General features: G+C 37.2%; 2 protein-coding genes across 4 annotated transcripts in view; both read left to right on the top strand.

Moving 5' to 3' along the window:
- LOC113400677 (allatostatin-A) overlaps positions 1–23,082 on the top strand; it is a 241,578-nt gene that overhangs the window by 78,357 nt on the left and 140,139 nt on the right. The window contains exon 1 of one of the 2 annotated variants that reach the window (XM_064218506.1): positions 12,873–12,878. The exons of the other annotated variant lie outside the window; for it this stretch is intronic. The gene's annotated coding sequence lies outside the window, so the exon portion shown is untranslated. Of the gene's footprint in view, positions 1–12,872; positions 12,879–23,082 lie in introns of those variants that run through there. 2 annotated transcript variants of the gene reach the window in all.
- LOC113400704 (calpain-D) lies at positions 7,371–22,280 on the top strand. 2 transcript variants are annotated; one of them, XM_064218503.1, is made up of 21 exons: positions 7,371–7,755; positions 10,030–10,161; positions 10,235–10,293; positions 10,368–11,640; positions 12,003–12,146; positions 12,585–12,715; positions 13,332–13,455; positions 14,091–14,218; positions 14,499–14,574; positions 14,943–15,085; positions 15,264–15,376; positions 16,347–16,590; positions 17,132–17,331; positions 17,653–17,749; positions 17,826–18,004; positions 18,315–18,562; positions 18,652–18,816; positions 19,082–19,193; positions 19,283–19,555; positions 19,794–19,936; positions 20,488–22,280. In XM_064218503.1, the coding sequence occupies exons 1-21, from the start codon at positions 7,514–7,516 to the stop codon at positions 20,675–20,677; spliced, it is 4,416 nt and encodes a 1,471-aa protein (XP_064074573.1). In that variant the 5' UTR covers positions 7,371–7,513; the 3' UTR covers positions 20,678–22,280. The 2 variants fall into 2 exon arrangements, with proteins under 2 accessions (XP_064074573.1, XP_064074574.1); XM_064218504.1 differs by lacking the exon at positions 7,371–7,755 and adding an exon at positions 7,795–7,982.

The raw sequence follows: 23,082 nt of genomic DNA, 5'->3' as shown, positions 1-23,082 counted from the left end.
TATACAAAATATATATTTCCTGTCAACTAATAATAACTCCACGATTTTTTAACGTGTGTTATACTAGCAATATGGTTCCAGCTACCTACCAAAAGGATTTCCTTCGGGAACTACTCGGGAAAGTTATTGCGAGCGAAAATCCAGAGTAGGCAAGTGCAGTATCGCCTTGTGACTAAAACATTATTTTAACATATTAATAAGGGGTCAAACCCGACAGGCATCATTTTCTAGTGTTTAATTTGTGTTTGAGGACAAATATTACCTGTCTAAATATGTCGAATAACAACCAAATCTTCTCATCTAGAGGAAAGAGTCCATTATCCAGTAAGATATGACACTTTATTTTTTTTAAACCACCTCATACATTTGTATCCCTTTTTGCAAACGCAAATAAATAATGTTTAGAATGCAGTTCTTTATTATTTGTAATTGTTTAAATGAATCGATTCCTCTGGTTGCGTTAATCACTACCCAAGGAATCGATTCGAGGAGAATCGAGGATCGGCATTAGGACATTGTTACACTTAATGAGAAGCGTTTGGTATTTAAGATTTAGGATTGACAACTTTTTTAATACAAATTGTCGAATAAATTTTGGAACACAGTTAGGTTTTTTAAAGTTGTATTCTATGTCAACACGGTCACAAATGCACACATGGGCGGATTAACCATATTGGAACTCTAAGGCCAAGGCACTTCAAATAAAACCACAATTCACTTCATAATTACGACATCAAAGTATTTGCAGTAATATTTATATTCGCTAAATTCATCGCTGATTATTTTTTAAATTCCCAGTTTTAACCCCCTAGAGAGTTGTTTAACTAATGGATAATTCGTAATTTAACGTCTATCTTGAGTTCTTTACCATATCTTACCCTTAATACTTATTTATTTCAGCTCAGAAACAAATTTATTATAAGGAAAAAAACCGGCTCATTTGTCCGTGGACATTAAGTGCTATTGTTGTCTTGTAATACATTTATCCTGATGTATTGGCACTGGTGGCGAGAGGGTAAAAATATAGAAAAATTATACGATCTTCATTTACTTATTTTTTATCTGTGGCACAAATTGTTAGTCATAATAAGACATAATAATATTATGCCAATTGAAGTGTACGAAATCAAAGTGGTTGTCTATATTAAGTCTTACTTTTGGTGAAATAAAAAAAAAATGTTTAGGGTAGGTTATAGAGTGTTTTACAAGATGATACAACTGTTTTTTATAAGTAATCAAATTTTTAATGTTTTATATTGGACCTTTTCTTCCAATTATGGCCGAACATTTGGTTTTGTAATTTTTTTGATCAGATAATTTCAGGTTTCGATTTAAATTTCCCTTTGGTTATCTATATATAGATAGACTGTCAAAGCAAAGAATACTTCGAAAAAATTAATGATCTTTTTGACAGATGTAAATCTGTCTGATCGACATAACTTTGCAATGACGAACATATTATTTTCTTAATTTAATGATTTTAAAAAATTTAAAAATATTTAATAAAAATACATATAATACAAAAGTTCCTAAAGATTCATGCGTTATCCGAAAATTTTAAGACATTTGCTATTATATATTATTGCTTCAAAGTAAAATTTAAATAGAAACACTGAAAATAATAGACGCTTGTACAATGTTACATCGGTTGGACGGTAAGGACAGGATTACGAATAACAGTAACTACAAATATCGATTACAAAAATCCTTATTAAAGATAATTATTAAGTTATTGTTACGAACGGGGCTTTTGGTTGGGGTCTCTTTAGCTGGTATAACTCTTTTTAGAAAAAAATTGAAAAAAAAAATTGATTTCTATAATTTGAATTACGCAGTCCATCGATCCATCGTCTGTTATATATTTTTTTTTTCTGTTTCTCACCACTAGCCCGTCTGTCAAAAAGATCAAGTTAACTTGAACAGCATTAGCAGTCTGTAAATTTCCCACTGCTGGGCTAAAGGCCTCCTCTCCCTTTGAGGAGAAGGTTTGGAGCATATTCCACCACGCTGCTCCAATGCGGGTTGGCGGAATACACATGTGGTAGAATTTCGTTGAAATTAGACACATACAGGTTTCCTCACGATGTTTTCCTTCACCGCCGAGCACGAGATGAATTATAAACACAAATTAAGCACATGAAAGTTCAGTGGTGCCTGCCTGGGTTTGAACCCGAAATCATCGGTTAAGATGCACGCGTTCTAACCACTGGGCCATCTCGGCTCAACTTGAACAGGGTAAAGTAAATAGTACGATGTTTGGTGAGTATAAAGCGTAACGGTCACACACACCGAGATAATAAAGTTGACTCGTTTGTTTTAGTTCTTCTGTAGCGCGGCAATCCGATCTAGATAGTTATATAAATAATCTGTGCGAAACTGTCTGTAAACTGTAACATACTACGTACGTATAAACGTAACCGCTGCAAAAAAAAACGAATGCGCCAGAATCGGTTCAGTTAAGTTTTAATTATAAAATAAATAAAGCCTAACCTATATTGACACATTCGTAGATATTTTTTTTTGCTGTAGTGTCGTTGATACTTGTGTACCCATAGTAGGATGTACATACAGTTACATAATACAATGTAGCGCATTATTTTCCGGTAAATTATCGCAGTGTACTTCAGTTAAATTACAAAGACTAACCTAATTTAACCGAAAGTCTATGAACTATTGAAATTTCATACGTTTTATTGTAAATTCAATTACCATTCATAATATTTTAACAATAAACTATCAAAAGATTCATCAATATCGTGAGATATATTTTTATCTAACGGTATTTATAATACAACGTTGATATATAAACATATATATGTACCTATATAACGATCATTATGTATTAGTCTTGTTATACTCAAACAAGATTAAACACTTCGTTTTGATTTCGTAAGCTATTTCTCTTTCTATTCTTTTCTACGTAACAGGATTTAAACGCTAAGCTAAATTGAAAACCTGGAAAAGCTGGCTTCTTCCTACCTTCCAAGTGTAGGATATATTATGTCGGAACGGAGAAATAAAATTAATCATTGTAAGGTTTTGCAAGAGACGCTGTATATATGTACGTATGTATTAGTTTTAGTTTTAATTTATTGTGTAAATTGTTTATATTCGTTACCTGATCGTAAGTGGTCACCGTTCTATATTGGAAATTTGAACGATTACTTAAATCGAAAATGCGTCACTTGGTAACTAAGATGTTTTGTGTGTGTCCCTTGTACCTGTAGTTACATTGTTTCACTCACCCTTCAAACCAGAACACAACAATACTAAATATTGCTATTTGGCGGTAGAATATCTGATGAGTTGGTGGTACTAGACGGACTACAGTTGCTTCCGATAAGCCCAACCACCATGTATAAATATACACTGTAACTTAATAACACTGAAACTTTTTTTTTATAAAAAACATTGAGCAACGAAGATATCAACCTGATGGTAAGTTGTCTCCTCTGCATTAACATTTTCAATCAAGATAACGTATCTGCATTCCTATTCTGTAAGAGCTCACTTCGTATCTCACTCGTGAAAGGTTGACAACTGACTTACGTTGCTATTTAGATGCGCCTATCCCTTAAATTTATAGTAAATTTAGCTTTTTTTTTACGTTGGTGTTCTTACTACCAAACTGTTGTAACGCTTTTATTAATAATTTTCGCCTTGAAATTGAGTGTGTTAACATTTAAGGTATGATATAATTTTGTGATAAAGTATAATTGTTATTATTGCTTATTAAATTATTGATGATATATGAATTGTGTTTTTTGCAATTATCAAGATGCAAAGTTAGTATTAAGTAATTGGTGTTAATGTAAATATTAATTAATACAATATTACGATTACTACAACTATTATAATGGTAAAATAAATATTTGTGTTTCATAAAAACAAAATCTAACAAGTTCATGATGTTAAATTAAAAAAAAAACACGTTCTAAGGTAAGTAGTTGGCTCGAGAAATTTACCCTACAAAGATAATCGAACTATTGAGTGTCTTTTGTGATAGTTTTATCAGCCAACTTCACGTCCCACGTGTACATGATGTCCATGATGATGCACAAATGATTTACGTGTACATGATGTGCAAATTTGCCCCAAATGTAACAGATATTTTAGGGATTCGTGGTAGCATGCGCAGGCTTCCGTATTGCCATCCGTTCCATCTCTCCCAAGCAATGCCCCCCCCACACACTTCACGTGGGAGAAACGCGTAATTACGATTTTCAAGGGAGATAAAAAAAAACCGTAACAGATGCCTGGACATATCTCAATTGGATAACAATCAGATTCTATCTGATATTGTATAATTTATTGCAATGGAAGGCAGAGTAAAAATAAACTTAGACTTTAAACTGCCACGTCATTGGGCTGATGAGATATTCATGATGGATTCGTGAAAATATGACGTTTTGGATTTCGACAAAATTGTCGTCGGAACTTTGTAAGTAAAGTTAAAGTGGATATTGAGGTTGAAATAGATTTGGGATACATACATGTACCTACTCAATGGAATAACGTTGTACTATAAATAAAGATATATTAACCAAGGCAAGGCAAAGCAAAATGCATCGAATTTTAAATCTAAACTTTGAATATCCACATCTACTGTTATTGGAATAGGAAACATTTTTATATCTTACAAACCTATCTTATTAGTGTTTTTGTTTCGAACGTTGATATGATTAATTCAAACTAATTTACGTTTACAACAATTTCATCCCGATTCTGATACGAGCTAATGGCCTGGAAGTTTCATAATTATTTAATAAACATGAATGAATAATGTTCAGAGTATAGTCTCTCATGTGAACACAAATGGATTTTACATTCCAGTCAAAATCAAACATTAAATTATTCACTATAACTAACGACTCAACTGTTATCTACTAGTAAACAAAAAATAAAATAATAACAATAAAAATAAATAGAGCCTATTCCAAATATCAGAGGAGCAGAGAGAAATAAACAACATTTGACACCGAATTGACGCGATACCATTGGCCGAGAGCTTGAATAAATAATTTATCTATGATTTTCATTATGGATTCGGGAAAAAGTTTCGGTTGAATATTGACGAAGCTGTTATCGGAATTTTAGAATTTAAACTGGATATACGATATTTAAATGGAACTGTGTTGTATTATAAATAACGACATATTAAACAAGAACTGTTTTAGTAAGGTCTAAGGTTTTATCTTTATTCCTTCTTCGAAGCTGATCATTTCAAATTCAAATAAGTAGATTATCCAATAGAGAGGACTTAAATACCCAAATGATTAATTTTCAAGTTGACAAACTTAATTCTCAATTGTTTTTTTACATATCTTTATACGTAGACAAATAAAGGTAAGGGATAATACCGAACAAAAACAAAACAATACGTAAACAATCGGGTGCGGAACGATCAATCTTGATCGTGTATTCGCGTCCATGCGGGACGCAGTTGTTTCACTATTTTCAACACTAAACTAATTCATCTTGATCCTTGTAACATGAATATCACCTGTGGACATATTGTTGTGAACAAATATGATATTTATCTTGTTATTTATTGGGTATAATTTGAAACTAAGTCATTATAACGATTTGGGTTAAACTATTTACAGTTAGAACTGAAATAAAGTTTTTGCTTGCGTTTATACGGGAAAGAACTTTACTTACTTCTCTAGAATTATTATACTTATTTGCGCGTTTTTCTTTTCAAACATAGACTGGGAAAAACATATTCTAATAAGGTTTTTTTTTTCAAACTCGAACTCAAATTCCTTTATTCAATATAGAAGCATTACACATGCTTATTGAAATTAAGCTAAGCTTTGTGAAATCAAACACTACCACTGGTTCGGAAAAAAATACATATATAATCTATGAAGAAAATTGATTTGTCTTCTTTCAAATCAAATCAAATGTATTTTAATCAACATTGCAGTAAAGCATTTTTCGATCGTCAATATTTAAACTCTACCAACGTTTCGAAAAGCAGCCTCTAACGAGAAAAAACGGCAAGATAGTCGCATAGTTGCTCTTTACAAATAAACAGATTTAAAATGCTTTTACATATTAGCAATTATAGTTCAATCAGTCCTGTGATGAAATCTGAGCACAACTGCAGGCTTTTTTTCCAAAAACTATTATTTTAATATATGAGATTTGTAGATTTATTTAGCTTAAATAAACTTTTTAAATTTGTTTAATAGTAAATCGATTATATTTTCCGGTAGGTATCTTATTATAAATATGCGTATACTATTGCCCCAAAACGTTTCAGCACCGTATGCAAGCGGAAAGCAGGGTTTACAAGGTTATTTTTATTTCTTGTACTAAAAGTATGTACATATATCGGCTTTTATGGAATATTTTGTATATTTTTCTGTATAAACATTATATTATCATATTATTGTTAAGCAGCCGTGAATACACCTATTTCTTTAACATTTTCACGTAATGATGTAACTAATATTGTAAATAGTTCGAACAGTTATTTTCCGCAGACTAAATACCATTTAAATATGTGGCATTAACCATAAAAACATTCCATATGGCATAAAACTGAAAATTATTAAAATAAACTAGCCTAGCAGTACTTATATCTTTGAGTTTCCGAATTGTTTTAATTGCATAAATGGCAATATGGACTTAGTTTCCTTGCTAGACCATACAAAAGGGTGCACCACTGAAGTATTTTTTAATCAGGTAGGTATTATTTAAAATAACTAGCTGTCACCCGCCCTCTTTGCTGAACATTAAATAAAAAAGGGGCAAGGGTAAACTGAATTCAAAAAATGAATAGCGTATAACCATCTACGGGTGATACCGCGGTGACTACTCATTGTCTTTAAGTTCAATAGTTTTTACGTAATTCAAAAAAATTAGAAAGAACAACATTATAAATAATAGAAACCTTAAGGAATTGGTAGTACTGTGATTTCAATTTTCTGACGTCAACTCAGACTATGTATTTCATTAATTTACGATGTATACCTATTAAATAATTTTAATCACTGATCTACTTTGTCATGTTTACTTTGTTGTTCTTTAAAAAATGTTCTTTGCCAAGTTTTAAACTTTATTGACTAAACATTATTATAACAAAAAATAGAATGTAAAAGAATAGGTTTTTTTTTTCTGGAATCACGACTACCAATCTTTTTTACTACAATGATCAGAGCCATCTCTGTTAAATAATTATGTACTATTCTGCTATTAGTTTCGTTTACAGGTCTAATAATGTAGATGGCACCTATAAACGTTTTATAGTTTAAATAAGTAATAAAAGTATATTTTCAATCAGGATAAATTAAATTAACACCACACGAGCATTATCGGGTTTGGTATGATTTAGTAATATACGATGACTAAATACTAAGCATTCCTGATAAAATGGCAACATTTGTCTAAAAAAAGTTATACACAAACAATATGGTGGATCAGCTGTTTTCATTTTTCGTGAGCTCGAAATTGTTTCCATAAAAACGACGCGTTGTTATGGTCACATAGCCATGTGTGAATTAAAATGGGTTCAATCGCATCGGTGCTGCAATGGCATTGTCAGACGTGTGGTCAAATCAACCCCACCGAGAGTGTGAAGTGTTTAAAATGTAGTATAAAAAGAGTATCTGATCATGACAGTGTTATCCAAAAACGATATTACACCGGTGATTCTTCGTCGGAATACGCTTCTCGGACAGAAAAAAGCGGTGGAACGACTCCCGGCTCAGAAGCTATCGTCATACCGACAACAAACACTTTCAATAGGTATGTTTTATACCGATTTATTGACGTTCTATTTCATTGTTTCTTATGTCAAAGATTATCGATTTTTCTCAGTCCATATTTAGGTTATTATTACCATTGTATTTAGTAGTTGCGTGTGTGTATTCATCGTTCATTATCGGAATTGTCGACTGGTTTCCATTTAGTGGCGGGGCTTAGTCATTATTTTAATAAAAATGATGTTTTTAGTTCGATCACAATGATTGTGGGTATGTAACGTATACATTAAACTACCGTATATTACTTAGCGAGACAAAAAGGTAACTAGTTATTTTGCTTAATTGGTTTTTTATAATAAATGTATGAAGTTTAATGTGAAAGAGTGTTTTAAAATGTAAACCTACCTCACTTACTGAATTAACTAATGTAGTGAGCTTGAAAATCGATTACTTACTGTTTTAAGGATAATAACTTGTTATTAAACAATGTTTTTTATGTATCTCATTTGTTTTTAATGTCTAATTAACTTGTTTTCGTCAATTTATCAATTGTACTAAAATATTAGTATCAATACTTTACAAGGCAAGTGTTGATATTTTATTAAAAAAAAATCTAAAAATAAGCGTAATAAAAATAGAATGACTCGAATTAAAAAAAAATACTTGATCTATAATCATCTATAAAAATTAAGCATAAATGTTTCTATTTTTATTAGTGTAGTATCTGTGTTGCTAATGTTTTGTTAAACATACAGCTCAAAATATTAAAGTGATAAACATAATAGGGTTTATTCCTCTGTATAACTTATAAGCTTATATATATTTCCAATTACTATCCATATAATAGTTTGATAATCTGTATTGGTCCAATCAGGAATCCTATATGTGTAGAACTGTTTGTCGATCTCCATTAAAAATTTCGACTACAGCATTATCATTCCAGTGTGTAATTTTATTATGTGACACTATAATTTGTTTAGAAACCAAACAAAGACTTACTTTCTTTTTAAAAATATTCACATACAAATACATTTGCAACAAAACAAATTTTCACCAAGTTTGTATTGACAATTAAGGTACCTTGTTTTATCATTCTTGCCATAACTAAAAAATATATCATTACCTATATTTATTTTTTATTTATTTATATTTATTTATTTATTTATTTATTTATTTATTAGGAACCAAAACCAAATAATGTACATGGATGTATCATAACTTCTGAATAATATTACATACAAATAATATTATTTGTATGTACTTATTCTATGAGTACAAGCACTTGAACTAGGCCGAGCCTGTGTGTCAGATTATTGTATTAACACTGTTCATATTTTATGTATCATACGTGATTCATGATTATTGTTTAACTATTGTGTCAGATATTTGGACGGGAACCTTTTAAAATCTTTTGTAAAATATTGATATTGGTTCGGTTAGAACATAATTAATTGGTTAGATAAAATTTTATGAATTGAAGCTTCAGCACATTTTTGATATGTCTATGTTCATTTTCAGACGAGTCAAAAGCAAATAACCTTTGTTAAAGTATTGGCAAAATTTCATTAAAGCAGAGATTAAACAGTACTATTTACTAAAAAGGCTGTTAATTAAGCTAATTGCTGGTGACACATGCATATAAATCAATAATGATACAAATAAATATATCTGATTCTATTGTGACAAATTATTACAAAGAACTGTGTATATTATAACATTGTTTTTATCTATACTTCTATATTAATATTGTAAAGAGGTCAAATTATTTTTGTTTGTATGAAGGGGACATTTCTGGAACTCGTGATACAATTCTAAACAAATTCCCACGATATAACTATATAAAGGATATACCTATATATAGGAATAATGTAGGGTATAAATTATATTTATATCATATAATTTTCTTTAATAATAAATTGAACCCATCTGAAACGGAGCTAGTTGTCTATAAGTTTTCTATTAGTAAATTTATGTCACTATACATTTAATAAATTGTGTGGATACATATCATATATTTTTAAATGTATATAATAAATATTGTATGTTGTAGTGTATAGTGTGTCTCATAATATATAATTTATATATATAAAAATTGGTATATGTGAATTTTCCCATGGGGAAATTTATTCACCGACAACATCTACCGAATTTTGCTAGTATCATATATAATATTAGATACCATCAGGACCAGTCCATAAATATTCTATTGTTGGGCAAAGTCCTCTTATATTTATTTTGTATTTGAATATAAAAGCCTTTAATTGAAGCCTGTGTATGACGTTTATATGTCTTGGTATACCATTCGCATGTGTCGCAGCGGATGGTCGTGTGTCGGGTCAGCGCCGCTGGCGAGCCGCGCGTGGCGCTGCGGCTGCGGGCTCCGGAACGTTTCGGCCTCTTGGCGCTGCGCTGCTTGCGACAAGATCGCGCCTCATGCGCCTGTATACAGGTATACGACGATAAATTATCTTCAAACAAACTCCTGCCATTATTTCGTTATTAAAACGTATTTGATTATCCAGATTGTCCGATGACGAGGAACAACCTTCAGGGATGACTGACAAGGATAAGCCTGACCAAGGTAAATTCAAATTATTTATATCATACTTTTTTATCGAACTGGCATAGGTAATTATATTTTTTTTTTCCTTCTAGACCACAGTATGATAAGGTCCAACACTTTAGCTGTCCCTTCGTATAAACCTTCGTCAAGTTTTTCCGGCGGTCGACCTCTGAACCTTGATGTGCAGTGCCTGCGTTTATCTCCGACGCAAATAACCGATCATGCTCATGGAGTTACAAGATCTTTATCTCATGGCTCTGTGATCAATTCGCAACAGAAGTGGTGGAATGTTGAAGAGACTAGAGGTACCATAAACAGACCGACGAGTTTGTTAGTCTCTGAAAGATATGGTACTTCGTCGTATAATCCAAGGGAATCATTCTTGAGAAGTCTCCACACAGTTACGAGACGCCCCAAGAAGTTAAATGAGAGCAAGTCTAATTGGGAACTGAATTACGTGAAAGAATATCAAAAAGAGCATAGTAGAGGTCTGCATTTGAAAAAGTGGGCTTGCAGCAAATGTACATTAGAAAATTCTGGTATTAGAACACATTGCGAAGCTTGTTTGTCTCCAAGAATATCTCCTCTCGCCCGAATTTCCAATACAAGGGGTCTTAGTGTAACGACTTTGGGCAGACACGAGACATTGAGTGGTAGAGATGGAGCGACCTCGTTGCCTTCATCTGGTGGTATTATGATAACCGTTCCAGATTGGCCGCAAACAGGTACGAATTCTGGCGATTCCTTTCAACGATCAATTAGCGCACAGAATTCACCAGAAACTCGGCCGACTTATCGACGATCATTTTCAGAACAGACGAATGAGAATCGACCCGTTGGTAAAGTCATATCGAGTAGAAGAAGTTTGAATGACTATCAGAAATCACTTGCCGGCTATTGTGGGACGCTGACAAAGCCTGAAGATAGGCGGGATGCTGATAAGAAGGCGGAAGAAAATGCTGAATTGATTGATAAGGAATGCAGCTGGGACACGAATGCCGAAGGCGTTATATATGCGCTACCGAACAAGGGCAAATATAAGGATCTGAATCTCCAATTACAAGTCAATAATAATGGCACGAGGTATTCGTACGTGTCCGTGCAAGATACGAAAACAGTCATGAGCAATTCACAGAACGAAGTCGTGTATTCCAATGATATGGGAGACGGTGATTATGCCAGGATCGACGAGTTGCTAGGTGCGGAAAATTGTATTTCTCCGATCGGTGAGACTAATTTAAGGACGTCGCATATCGGTGCGACGAGTAAAGAGACTGGGAAAGTGTTTAATATGCTGCCCTCTGTCGGCAAAGTGTCGCATAACCCTCGGGATCCGTCTAAAGTGCCTTCTATTCAGCAAACCTCGTAAGTTTTTTAAAACTATATCTAATTTTTACACAATTTTTCAGTAAGTTAAAATTAAAAAATTATATAAATAATATTAAGTTTGATTCATGAAAGTATTCTACACAAGGTTACACGTGTGGATGCAACTGCTGGACAAAAACTTCTTTGGTTGTTTAGTAAGCTACGTGGTGGTCGAATAACATGAGGTTTTCTCACGATGTCTTGGTTCACCGATTAAGTCACGATTAATAAGCGTAAACTCAGTGGTATATTTACGTGCTATATCCTCCTGGACCTTAACTTGATCCAGTAAAGTCGTTATCCTATAAAAATATATATAGTTCAGTATAAGTTGTGACGATGAATTGGAACGTGGCCAGACGCGAGCCCGGGGGCGCGGCTCGCATGTGGCAGTGCAGCGAGTGCTGGTTCGCGTACAACGCGTGGGGCGCGCGCTGCGACGTGTGCCGCAGCGCGCGGCCGCCGCACGCCGTCACGCTCGCGCCGCACGACGCCCGCCACAGGTACGCGTAGGGATTTTAAGATGCCTTCATCGCCGTCAACGCCGTCACCGTCCGATGCAGCTAAGCGATTGATTTTTTAAAAGACGTCGGTATTCGGTCTGGCAAATGAGCCACTCGATGGTGAGTGGTTACCACTGGCCATAGAAATTGGCGCTGTATGAAATTTAAACCCTTTCTTACAAATTCAATGTGCCGCCTTGGGCACAGAGATGTTCTGTCCCTTGTGCCTACAGTCACCGTTTAAGGCGGAGCCCATCTCGGTACCACTGCTTGTAAGTAGAATATATTATATATGTAGAGTGGGCGGGACCTTCCCAGGCCTTGCACAAAGCATTACCATCAAGTAGTCTCAATCAATCAGTAAAACAGAGTACGGTGAGAAAAACAACCCGATTAGATTCATAAACTTGATGTTGTAAAGTATGTATCTCATTCCAGGAACAATTCCGCGTCAGAAGCAAGCGCTACGAAAACAGAAGCGAATCGCAACGAGCCTGCTAAAAAGCTGACAGTGCCTATCGCTTCATTGGATCACGATCTTAACAGTGACGAACTCCTATTTGCCGTTGGTAAGATACTTAAAATATCTCTCAAATTGACCGACTGAAATACCCAATTTAATGAAATTGAATACAAAAATAGGCTCAATATTCCGTCGTGTAGAAGGTTTCCAAATAAAATGACTTTATATTTTCCTTTTAAATATAATTACCATTTTGAAACTTTGAGCAAGTCATTTTTCAAACAATTCAACAAAATATATTGTCAACAAATTTGTCTTTGCTCTCAAAATTAGTTGAAAATGTTTTGTCTCCTTAAAAGTTTATTTCATGCGACTCCTTTATTTTGGAAACAAATAAATGTCGCTAGGGTCGTACGTTCAATATGAAAATCTACGTTTGCAAGCAACATTCCAAATTAACTCGAACTTTTTTCATACACTTCCACGTTAGTGAAACTTAATTGAGCAATTAATCTCCGGTAACTCTGGTACCATAAACAACTGTAGCCATAATCTTTCCCTCCGACCCTGTCACATTAGACTCAAACCTAGCAACCTAATTTAAAAAAAGTATGTCTGATGGAGGATTCATAGATACGGTTAGCTTCTCGCTACCCCATACTAATATATTAATTAACCGGGACATGGTGTGTCCGTGCTCACGTGCGTGTCGCCGCCCGCAGACACGTCGGCGCCGGCGGCGGAGCTGGGCACGTGGTCGTGCGCGCGCTGCACGCTCGTCAACGAGGCGGGCGCGGCCGCGTGCGCCGCGTGCGCCGGCTCGCGGCCCTCGCCGCACGCCTACTGGTCTCTACGCCTTACACGTTCATACTTTCTTTATGTTGACTCCACTCCACTCCGGCGGTAGTGGAGTCCAAACGCGAATTATGTACTAGAAGTTCATCCGATCCTGGCCCCTTGGTCTATTGTCCTCCCCACTCTTAGCAAAAGTTTCAGGCTTAATTGAAGGGGTAAATAGGAATATTAGTATGTCCTGAAAATGGGGCCCGACTAATATGCTATTAAAAAAAAATTTGAAGGTGTACGTTTGGCGTGCTACGTAAGATGCCCGAACGGGTAATGCCTCAGGTAATACTTACCATATTGGGCGCCGCATATTGTTGCCCGTGAGTGAGCGAGACGGCGTATAAGTAAAGTTGCGGAGTGAGAAGTATGCGAGCAAAAAGCGAATAGGTGTGACGTCATTTATGATCCCATTCGTTATATGCAAGATACCCGTACACATTATACTACACTAATTATTTTGTAAATAATAACAAAGTCACTTTTTACTGCATAAAATGAACGGGAGATATTGTCAAGGTCATAATGTTTGTTTTGCTCATGTATAACAAATAATAAAAATAAATTTAATAAAAAATATATTTAAAAAAAAATACATTGATAATACACAACTGATAATTCATAAATATTCACGTCAGGTCATGCAGTTCGTGTACATTAAGGAACCCGCTGTCAGCGAACCTCTGTCTTGCTTGCAAAACTCCGCCGGTACCCAAACACGGCGTCCCGGGATCTTCGAACGAAGCTACGAATCAAGCAGCTGCTGGTATGTTTAAAGACAGCACCCCTAACCCCAACATTAATCCATTAAAAATCACTTGATTTATACGTATTTCAAATTTTTCTAACGTAATAAGTTTTTTGAGTATTTTGGAGTATTCAATATTAAAATATCTGTATACAAGAGAAATTTTAAACGAGAGATGTAAGGAACGGTTAAATTTTATTAAGGTGCCAATGTCTATGGGCGGTGGTGACCATTTAGCCAAAGACATTTGCCCGTCCAGTTACTTATTTCATAGAGGGGTTTTTTTTCGGTTTTCTAGCGGGTCGAAGTCCATCTAGGCACACCCCGGCACCGAGAAGAGCTTCGCGACACAAGACTCCTCCCCCCGAACACAAGTAAGCTATATTTATTTTAAATTATATTAGAATTTATTATTATTTTGTTTTGTATTCTGAAATAAAACACTGTAATACTAAAACTAAATGAAAGTTAATTTTAATTTAAGTGGTAGAAATTAATAAAATACAAAAAATTCAAATCAACGAAAGTTCTTGTAACCTTGAGCTTATTAAGTATACAAAACTGCAAATAAAATACAAGTTAAATGGAAGTTGAATATAAAAAAAAATATAAAGTTTATTTTGCTTAAAAACATAATTAAAATATCTATTTTTGTTTTGAAACTAGCTCATGATAGTGCCATTTATGTTCAGTGCGTTGAGCTTGAGTCGTATCGAATAATTGCTTATTCCAAATTCTACAGAGGCGAAACCACAGAATGGCCGTGCTCGGAGTGTACGTTCGTGAACGCTGGCACGGCCCTGGCTTGCGACATGTGCCAGTCGCCCAAAACCAGGCTTTTGCCAGCCGCGCCAGACCAGCCCAGCTTAGATGACGATGATTCCCGTGAGATATTACATTTGTTATTTATTTTATCATCTGACCATAATCTTCTTCTCAATAACTCATTAATTTGAACATTTAAATGTGATAGGAAAGTTTTGTTGTTCGTAGTTCTTTAACGCGAAATGATTAATTTGATTGTATATTTTGATTCCAAAGTTATTACTTATCAATATTACAGCGGAGGGTTCAGACGGGGAGCGTCAAGAGAGCACCCCTATGGAAATACTCCGCCTGAGAGAGGAAAGTCACGCCTGGACACAGTGGCAGGAGGTTCTAGCTCAATGTGCCGCGGTATGAATGATGTCGATAGCGACTTATTATTCAATAGTATTACTTTCTCAAGATAAGTTGTTTAGTAGGCCAAGGAACGATACTATATTTCAATAAGTTTAATTAAATTTGCGCCAGTAAAGAGTATAAGAATTATTACATTTAGAACTTTTTCTTCGATTTATGAAAAAACTTTAGTGTGTATATAGCCTCTAGCTTTAAAATAGTTTGTCTTGTAAAAATGTTAAATTTACATAATTACATACGACCCTCGATGTCCAAAGACGCCTTTCAGACTATCGATAGTATCGATAGTATCGCTGTTACCAATAGTATTGATTACAGAGGTCAGAGAGCTATCGATACTATTGATAGTATTATCCATATTAGTGTTGAATATCGATAGTCTATCGATAGACTATCGATAGTTAAGGTGTACGCGATACTATCGATAGTCTATCGATAGTATTGTTACGTGTCAACCTATCTATCTATTGATAGTATCAATAGTAGTCTATCGATACTATCGATAGCTTCCCATGAGCAATACTATTGATACTATCGATAGTTTTTCAAAAACCATTACTTTTAACCTAAACTATCGATAGTATCGATAGTTTTGCCACTATCGATAGTATTGCTCACGGAGAGCTATCAATACTATCGATAGTATCGATAGTATTGATCAAACGATACTATCGATAGTACTATCGATATCCTGAATAGTTTTCGAGGTCAACTATCGATAGTTCTGCAACACATTTTTCGAGGTCAATTATCGATATTAAAACTATCGATAGTTCTGGAGCACTGCTCTTAACTGCTCACATTACTATAATTTATCTGATCATTTAACAAATGGTATTCCACATTATATATACCCAGTAGCGAAAATCTAGACAGCGTGATTCAGGAATGTGATATTTTCGATCAGCGCCATCTACCGCTCCCGAGTTGTAACACTCGTAACTTGTGCGATACTACAACACAGACGGGCTCGATGTACGTGGACGCGTCGTTCCCGGCGGCGCCGCGCTCGCTGTACTACGCGGGCGCGGGCGCGGGTGCGGGAGCGGGAGCGGGCGCGGCGGCGGGCGCGGGCGCGGGCGCGGGCGCGGGCGAGGGCGCGGGCGCGGCGGCGCGCTGGCTGCGGCCGCACCACATACACGTGGACGCCGACCCGCGCCTGCCCTGGCTCGTGTTCCGCGACCCGCGCCCGTCCGACATCTCGCAAGGTATCGTGAAGGGATCAGTACAGCTAATTAATTATTTGCTATAGTTGACACGCTGAGGGTCCAGAGACGTTTACATTACGACTTCTCAAACAGTCGTGCTACGTTTTGTGATTACTTAAATTAGATTCATTGATTAGTTAGATTCTCTGAGTGTATCTGCAAAAGCGACCAGTTTCCTATCAAATCATTAATAGTTTTCAATTATTTTTTTATAGATGGTTACCGTTATCGCTGAACACACGATAGGGGCATATAAAAGTTTAATATATAGCTTGATTGGCAGAAGAATATTTTCTCTTTGACAATCATGGATTGTTATGTTCGCAATCTTAATTCGTTCTCAATCCTTTCCATCGATTTATATCTTGCGATAAGTGAGTGACCTCCTCGATGGGAAGTGTTTACTGTCAAGCGTAGACACATTGATTCGATAGGCTCACTTATAAAATTACTTTGTATGACTTAGACACGAGTAATACCAACCCATACATGCCTATCCATAGCTCTAACACAGGTACCATAACATAAATACCGATGGCAGGTGTGCTGGGCAACTGCTGGCTGCTGTCGGCGCTGGCGGTGCTGGCGGAGCGCTCGGCGCTGGTGCGCAGCGTGCTGGTGCGCGCGGAGCCGGCCCGCGGCGCCTACCAGCTGCGCCTGTGCAAGGACGGCCGCTGGCTCACCGTCACGCTGGACGACCTGCTGCCTTGCAACCGGAAGGGACACCTCGTCTACTCGCAGGTACCCTTCAATTGTCCTCTTCCCACCTTGTTTATTTGTAATCAATCGTAGAACATTGTCGTTAACACACTTCTCCACAAAGACGATTTTACAATATAATAATGGTTAAAGAATATTTTTGGTAAAGGATACAATTAAACTAAATGGCGTTTGAGGCACACTTTGTATATTTCAGTTTAAAAAATTAGGCTTCTCATAGATGAGGCTTTTTCTTTTGACGGTAGATTTTTGACAGTCAATGCAACGCAACAATTGAATAAATATGTTGGTGAGTACAATTCACTCAAGTTGTATTTATATGCGATTGATTCTGTTTTACAGGCGAAAAGAAAACAACTGTGGGTACCTTTAATAGAGAAAGCTGTCGCGAAACTACACGGCTGCTACGAAGCGTTGGTCTCGGGGAGAGCCATCGAAGGTAGGGTATTTCGTAACGAGGTTCACCCGTCCGTCCGCGAGTCCGCGAGCGCGCGTGTATGAGAGAGTGTGCGCAGGGCTGTGCACGCTGACGGGCGCGCCGTGCGAGTCGGTGTCGCTGCAGGCGGGCGGCGCGGGCGGCGGCGCGGGCGCCCCGCTGGAGCAGCTGGACCGCGACCTGGTGTGGGCGCAGCTGCTGTCCTCGCGCCAGGCCTGCTTCCTCATGGGCGCCAGCTGCGGCGGCGGGAACATGAAGGTGCGGTCGCTTAGATGATGGCTCATGTGACAGAGATAGAGGTTGACGTGGGTTTTTCTCAAGGGTTTGGTATACTTTTACGATCGGCGGTATATTTGACATCAGTTCTCCTGTTTTTTCTTGACTAATTTTCCGCTACCCTAAACGAACAGCTCGTTGAGACGCTGAGCGCAGACGCTAAGTTGGGAGACGTCTTAGTCAATTTTTACAAAGCCACTGGTCGAGATGAGGTAGCTCAATTCCAGTCAAAAGTTATGTAAATATTTAATAAAAACATGCTTTACGCTTTCGTAACGAACCGTTCACGCAGGTGGACGAGGAGGAGTACCAGCGCCTGGGCCTGCGGCCGCGCCACGCCTACTCCGTGCTGGACGTGGCGGAGCTGGGCGGCAGCCCGCCGCTGCGCCTGCTGCGCCTGCGCAACCCGTGGGGCCACTACACGTGGCGCGGCGCGTGGGCGGCGCACTGCCCGCGCTGGACGGACGCGCTGCGCCGCGCGCTGCCCGCCGCCGAGCGCGACCAGGGCGTGTTCTGGATCAGCTTCGACGACGTGCTCAGGTGCGCCCGCGCCCCGCCGCCCCCGCCGCCCCGCCGCCCCCGCCGCCGCTCCCCTGGGGCTCATCTCACCCTGCACCCGTCTCTTGCAGGTACTTCGACTGCATAGACATATGCAAGGTGCGAGTGGGATGGCACGAGGTCCGGCTGGCCGGCATCCTGCCTCCCATGTCGTCCACGCGACACCTGACCTGCCTCCTGCTCACTGCCACTCAACCCACCGAGGTCGACTTTACGCTGTTTCAAGAGGGACAGAGGTTAGTTATTTCACTGGTAGCTTTCAGGCACGGGACTTACGGCAGTGTTAATACTTTCGACTATCTACCTTCACGCAATTCCCGAGAATTTTGAAAAAAAAAGGACCATCAATTATTTTTGGTTTTAATGACCGATGCTGAGGCTCGAATCTACAGCCTTATAGCTACCCACTAGACTATTGCACGTGGCAGTCGAGTGCAAATGATACGGTACTTTTTTTCGTTAATTTTACGTATTATTGTATATGTATTGTGTTATTTTCAGAAATTCAGCCAAAAGTCAGAGGTCCCAGCTCGATTTGTGCGTAGTTGTTTTCAGAACTAAATCTGGACCTAGCGCTCAAGTTGGCAAACTAGTAGCTCATAGCAAAAGACAAGTGAGTTTACATTTTTTCAACTAAAAGAATCTTAGTAATTGATGAATCTATTCGATTGACTATATCTTTGGTTCTTTTTATTGATACAGGTCCGAGGTTTCGTCGGCTGTCATAAAATGTTAGAAAAAGGATTTTATTTAGTAGTATGCTTGGCTTTCAACCACTGGCACACCGGTCTGGAACTGGCAGACAGTTCAGCCTGGCCACGACACGTTCTAGCAGCACATTCTTCAAAACCGTTGACCGTGGAACGTCCCTCGCTCCATCCACATATCCTAGCGGACGCTATCATTGGCTTGACCTTGGCAAGAGGTCAAAGGCACGAAGGAAGACAAGGAATGACGGCGTATTATTTGACGAAGGTAAGCAAGAAGTTAAAATACATATGACGGCCGTATTGATAGTGAATACAAAATATGTATTATTCTCTGACGGCGGGCATCTGCATACTTCGACAATTCAACAATAAAATGTTATCTGTAATATGACTTGGACTGTACCTACTAGTGCCAGACTTTACTAAAAACCTATTCCTGGGACTGCGTTTATCATGGGACGCCATGAGATCGTATATATTTGAAAACTTACATTTATTTCCAGGGTTGGGCTGGTCTAGTGGTGATGGTGGAAAACAGACACACGGACAAATGGATCCACGTGAAGTGCGACTGTCAAGAGAGTTACAACGTAGTGTCCACGCGCGGGGAACTCAAGACCATCGACTCTGTGCCGCCGCTGCATCGGTAAGAGATGGACCTTTTAAATAATAATAATATATATATATATATATATATAAAGGCAGATCTCCATCTCTATCAGGATAAGCCATTGGTTAAATTACAATAACACAATATAAAAATTATGAGGACCAAAGGCGATTCGTCGCAGATGTGGTAGAGCTTGCAGTTGACTACTCCACAATAATGGCGGCGTTCAACATTCCCACCAACCGTCGATACGACGTTTCACCAGACCGCCTAGCTGTCAAATCTTGTTTCCTCGTAATTTAAAAGGTGGCGCTAGCGCTGCGCCGTCATATTAGATACGCCGCCTTTTGTTAGATAAAAATTACAACAATATGAAATAGACAAAAAAGACAGTGCTAAGCTTATAATGTGTTATTGTCATTGGTATGCAGATTGACATTTGCCAGTCACGTGGTAAGTGGTCACTATTGCTCTGGTCATTGGTACTACAAGAAATATAAATCATCGAATATGCTACCAACTTTGGGAGCTACTGTGTAATGTCAGTTGTGCCTATAGTTTGAGTAAAATATAACTTTCAATTGCAGACAAGTGATCATAGTGCTGACGCAACTGGAGGGTAGCGGCGGATTCTCTATAGCGCACCGACTCACGCACCGCCTGGCGGCCGGCGCCCGCCTGCAGGACTGGGCGCCGCGCGCCGACGACCAGCCGCGCCACCGGCCCCCCCTCGCGCGCCGCCTCAGCGGCCTGCACGCGCCGCGCCTCATCACGTAGGGTGCGCTCGCCCTACCAGCCGCGCCACCGCCCCCCCCCCCCCTCCTCGCGCGCCATAGCTCGCGCACGCACCAGCCGCGACTACACCCCCCCCCCCCCTTCGCGCGCGCGCCGCTTCACCGCAATGGTACCCTACAAAAGCGCCCTAAGCGACCATAGTCCAACTTAGATTGAGTATGACTATTCATATAGCTAGCTAGGGTCCATTTATACTCAAACATTAATAACTAGAAATTCTTAATTAAAGAGGCCACATCGTAACCTAGTGTACACATTTTGAGATAACAAAAATCTAAAATAGAACACGTACTTACTAAGAAAAATGGACCGTAAGGCTTCAGTGACAAAGTTGAATATCAAATGGATCATAGTTAATAAGGATCAATGATCTTTCGAATTCGTGTCTAGAATATTTGATTTAGCTTTTACTAGATATTAATTATATAAGCCTGTACGAAATCCACTTCTCGCTGTTGAAGATGGTTCAGAAACTGGCACGATGCCATATTAACATCAAATATGCCATTTAACATATTTCAACGTGTAATTCAATCAAGCGTCATTATTATACTGCCTTAAGATCAAATAAGTTTTAAATAATAGGAAACAGACACAAAATAAACTTGAAAATTGATGACATTGAAGGTACGAAGGACGATCTACTCATAAATCGTAATTTTTAATATGTAAAGACTATCATTTGATAACTTAATACAATTCGTATTTTTTAACTATAAATAAATATTGCATATAAAATGTCACAATGGTTATTTTTCGACTAGTTGTAACTTCAATTAAATATTAAGCCATCAATGATGTATAAACTGTAAGATGTTTAATCATTATGTAATAATCGCGTAGATGAGTAAAGGCATTGTATTCGTTAATTTAGTCCTTAATCGTATTGTTTTAAGAACGGAAATCGCGCAATCGATAAATTTTAAATGTGATTTTGTTTGAGATCTGAAAATTGTTTTGATTATTTTTAAATCAATATGTTCGGGGATGTGATGTTAGATTTATAATAACTCAGTGCAATTAAATGAATTTCTTTAGGGTATAGGTTTCTGCACGCATTTTTATATAAATAATATATAATAGGAAAATAAAGGAAATAGGGGTGTGCAAATGTGACTAAAAATTATAATTTCTAAGTTTTTTTTTTTTGGGTAATTCTGAGGTTATGAAGTGATCATTTATTGTTAAAGTGTTGAATGTCAATGTGTAATATCGGTCTATATTTGAACACCCCTGCGGTTTACTTTTCATTGGAACCTATTTGAAGAACATGTACGAAATATTTGTATGAGTTTTTTTTTTTTTAATTTTTAATCTTGCTATGGAGTAATTATTTGTTTGAATTGCTTATATGATATTTCGATTTAAGACAATGCGCTATCTCCAACGTGCAACAGGACAGTAGTGAGACTGAAGTGACACTTAAAGAAATGTCATGACCATCTCGCCAGAGAAAGTAATGTCTGATGAAATAAAAGATCTGTATGTTGTTCAAATATTGAGGGTTAGCTATGCATCTACACTCTTTAAGCTAGGTCCTTCAACTTTCCCAAAAAATATTTTAAAAAAAAATTTCATTGTTTTGTCATCAGTACCAAAAGAGTGAGCAGAACACTCGTACTGACAAATTAAGTTCAATGAACGTTTTAAAAAAAGATCTTAAAAAGTACAAATATTCAATTCGAGATTTTAGTCGTCCTTAATTTTTATACGATTTTTTTTACATTTAATGTATCTATTGGGAAGTTGTAGCAAGTATCAAGATCTCACGTTACGTGGACATAACGCATACATTTAATATTAAATTCTGTTGTACGTTACGAAAGACATTTTCACATCGCGAGTGTTCATTCCAAATTGCAATACTCACAAATGTATTTTTATTTTAAGTTTATAATGATTTTTAAAATATTAAATTTGTATTCGTGATCGTATTACTTGCCATTAACTATGTTTCGTATAATTTATTATCATTTGACATAGGATTTTAAGATTGTGCAATAACTTTCCATTTAAATATGATGTTTTGTAGCACAAGTAAGCAAATGAAACCATTGTAGACATTAGAGTTTAGAAATGGCGTAAGTGCGACACAAAATCGTTGAAATGATTGATATCAAACGATTTTATAACTTATTTTTATCGGGATAGAGTATTATATCACACGTAGTTATCAATTTAGATATTGTGTCGCACATATAGTTGTAAATTAAACGGCACTTGTAAAAATCCTTGAAGTAATAAAACAAATCTTAGCACGTGTGTAGTTAACGATAATTGTAACGAAATAATAATTTGTACACAAAACTAAGCTTTTATATGAGGTGTTGATCGTTTTGGAAGTTCTCTTCTCACCGTTGAATGTTATCGGTTATTTTTTTATGTGC

The sequence above is a fragment of the Vanessa tameamea genome, chromosome 22 (genome assembly GCF_037043105.1).
Source record: "Vanessa tameamea isolate UH-Manoa-2023 chromosome 22, ilVanTame1 primary haplotype, whole genome shotgun sequence".
Lineage (NCBI taxonomy): Eukaryota > Metazoa > Arthropoda > Insecta > Lepidoptera > Nymphalidae > Vanessa > Vanessa tameamea.
Note: the sequence above shows the minus strand (reverse complement) of the source record. Positions and strands in the feature narration are given on the sequence as shown.

Bases quoted from the DNA above. Each gene is read 5' to 3' on its own strand.
- LOC113400704 (XM_064218503.1), top strand. From the start codon at position 7,514: ATGGGTTCAATCGCATCGGTGCTGCAATGGCATTGTCAGACGTGTGGT. The intron at 7,756-10,029 runs GTATGTTTTATA...CATGTGTCGCAG, and splicing joins ACAACAAACACTTTCAATAG to CGGATGGTCGTGTGTCGGGT. The intron at 19,937-20,487 runs GTAAGAGATGGA...TTTCAATTGCAG, and splicing joins TCTGTGCCGCCGCTGCATCG to ACAAGTGATCATAGTGCTGA.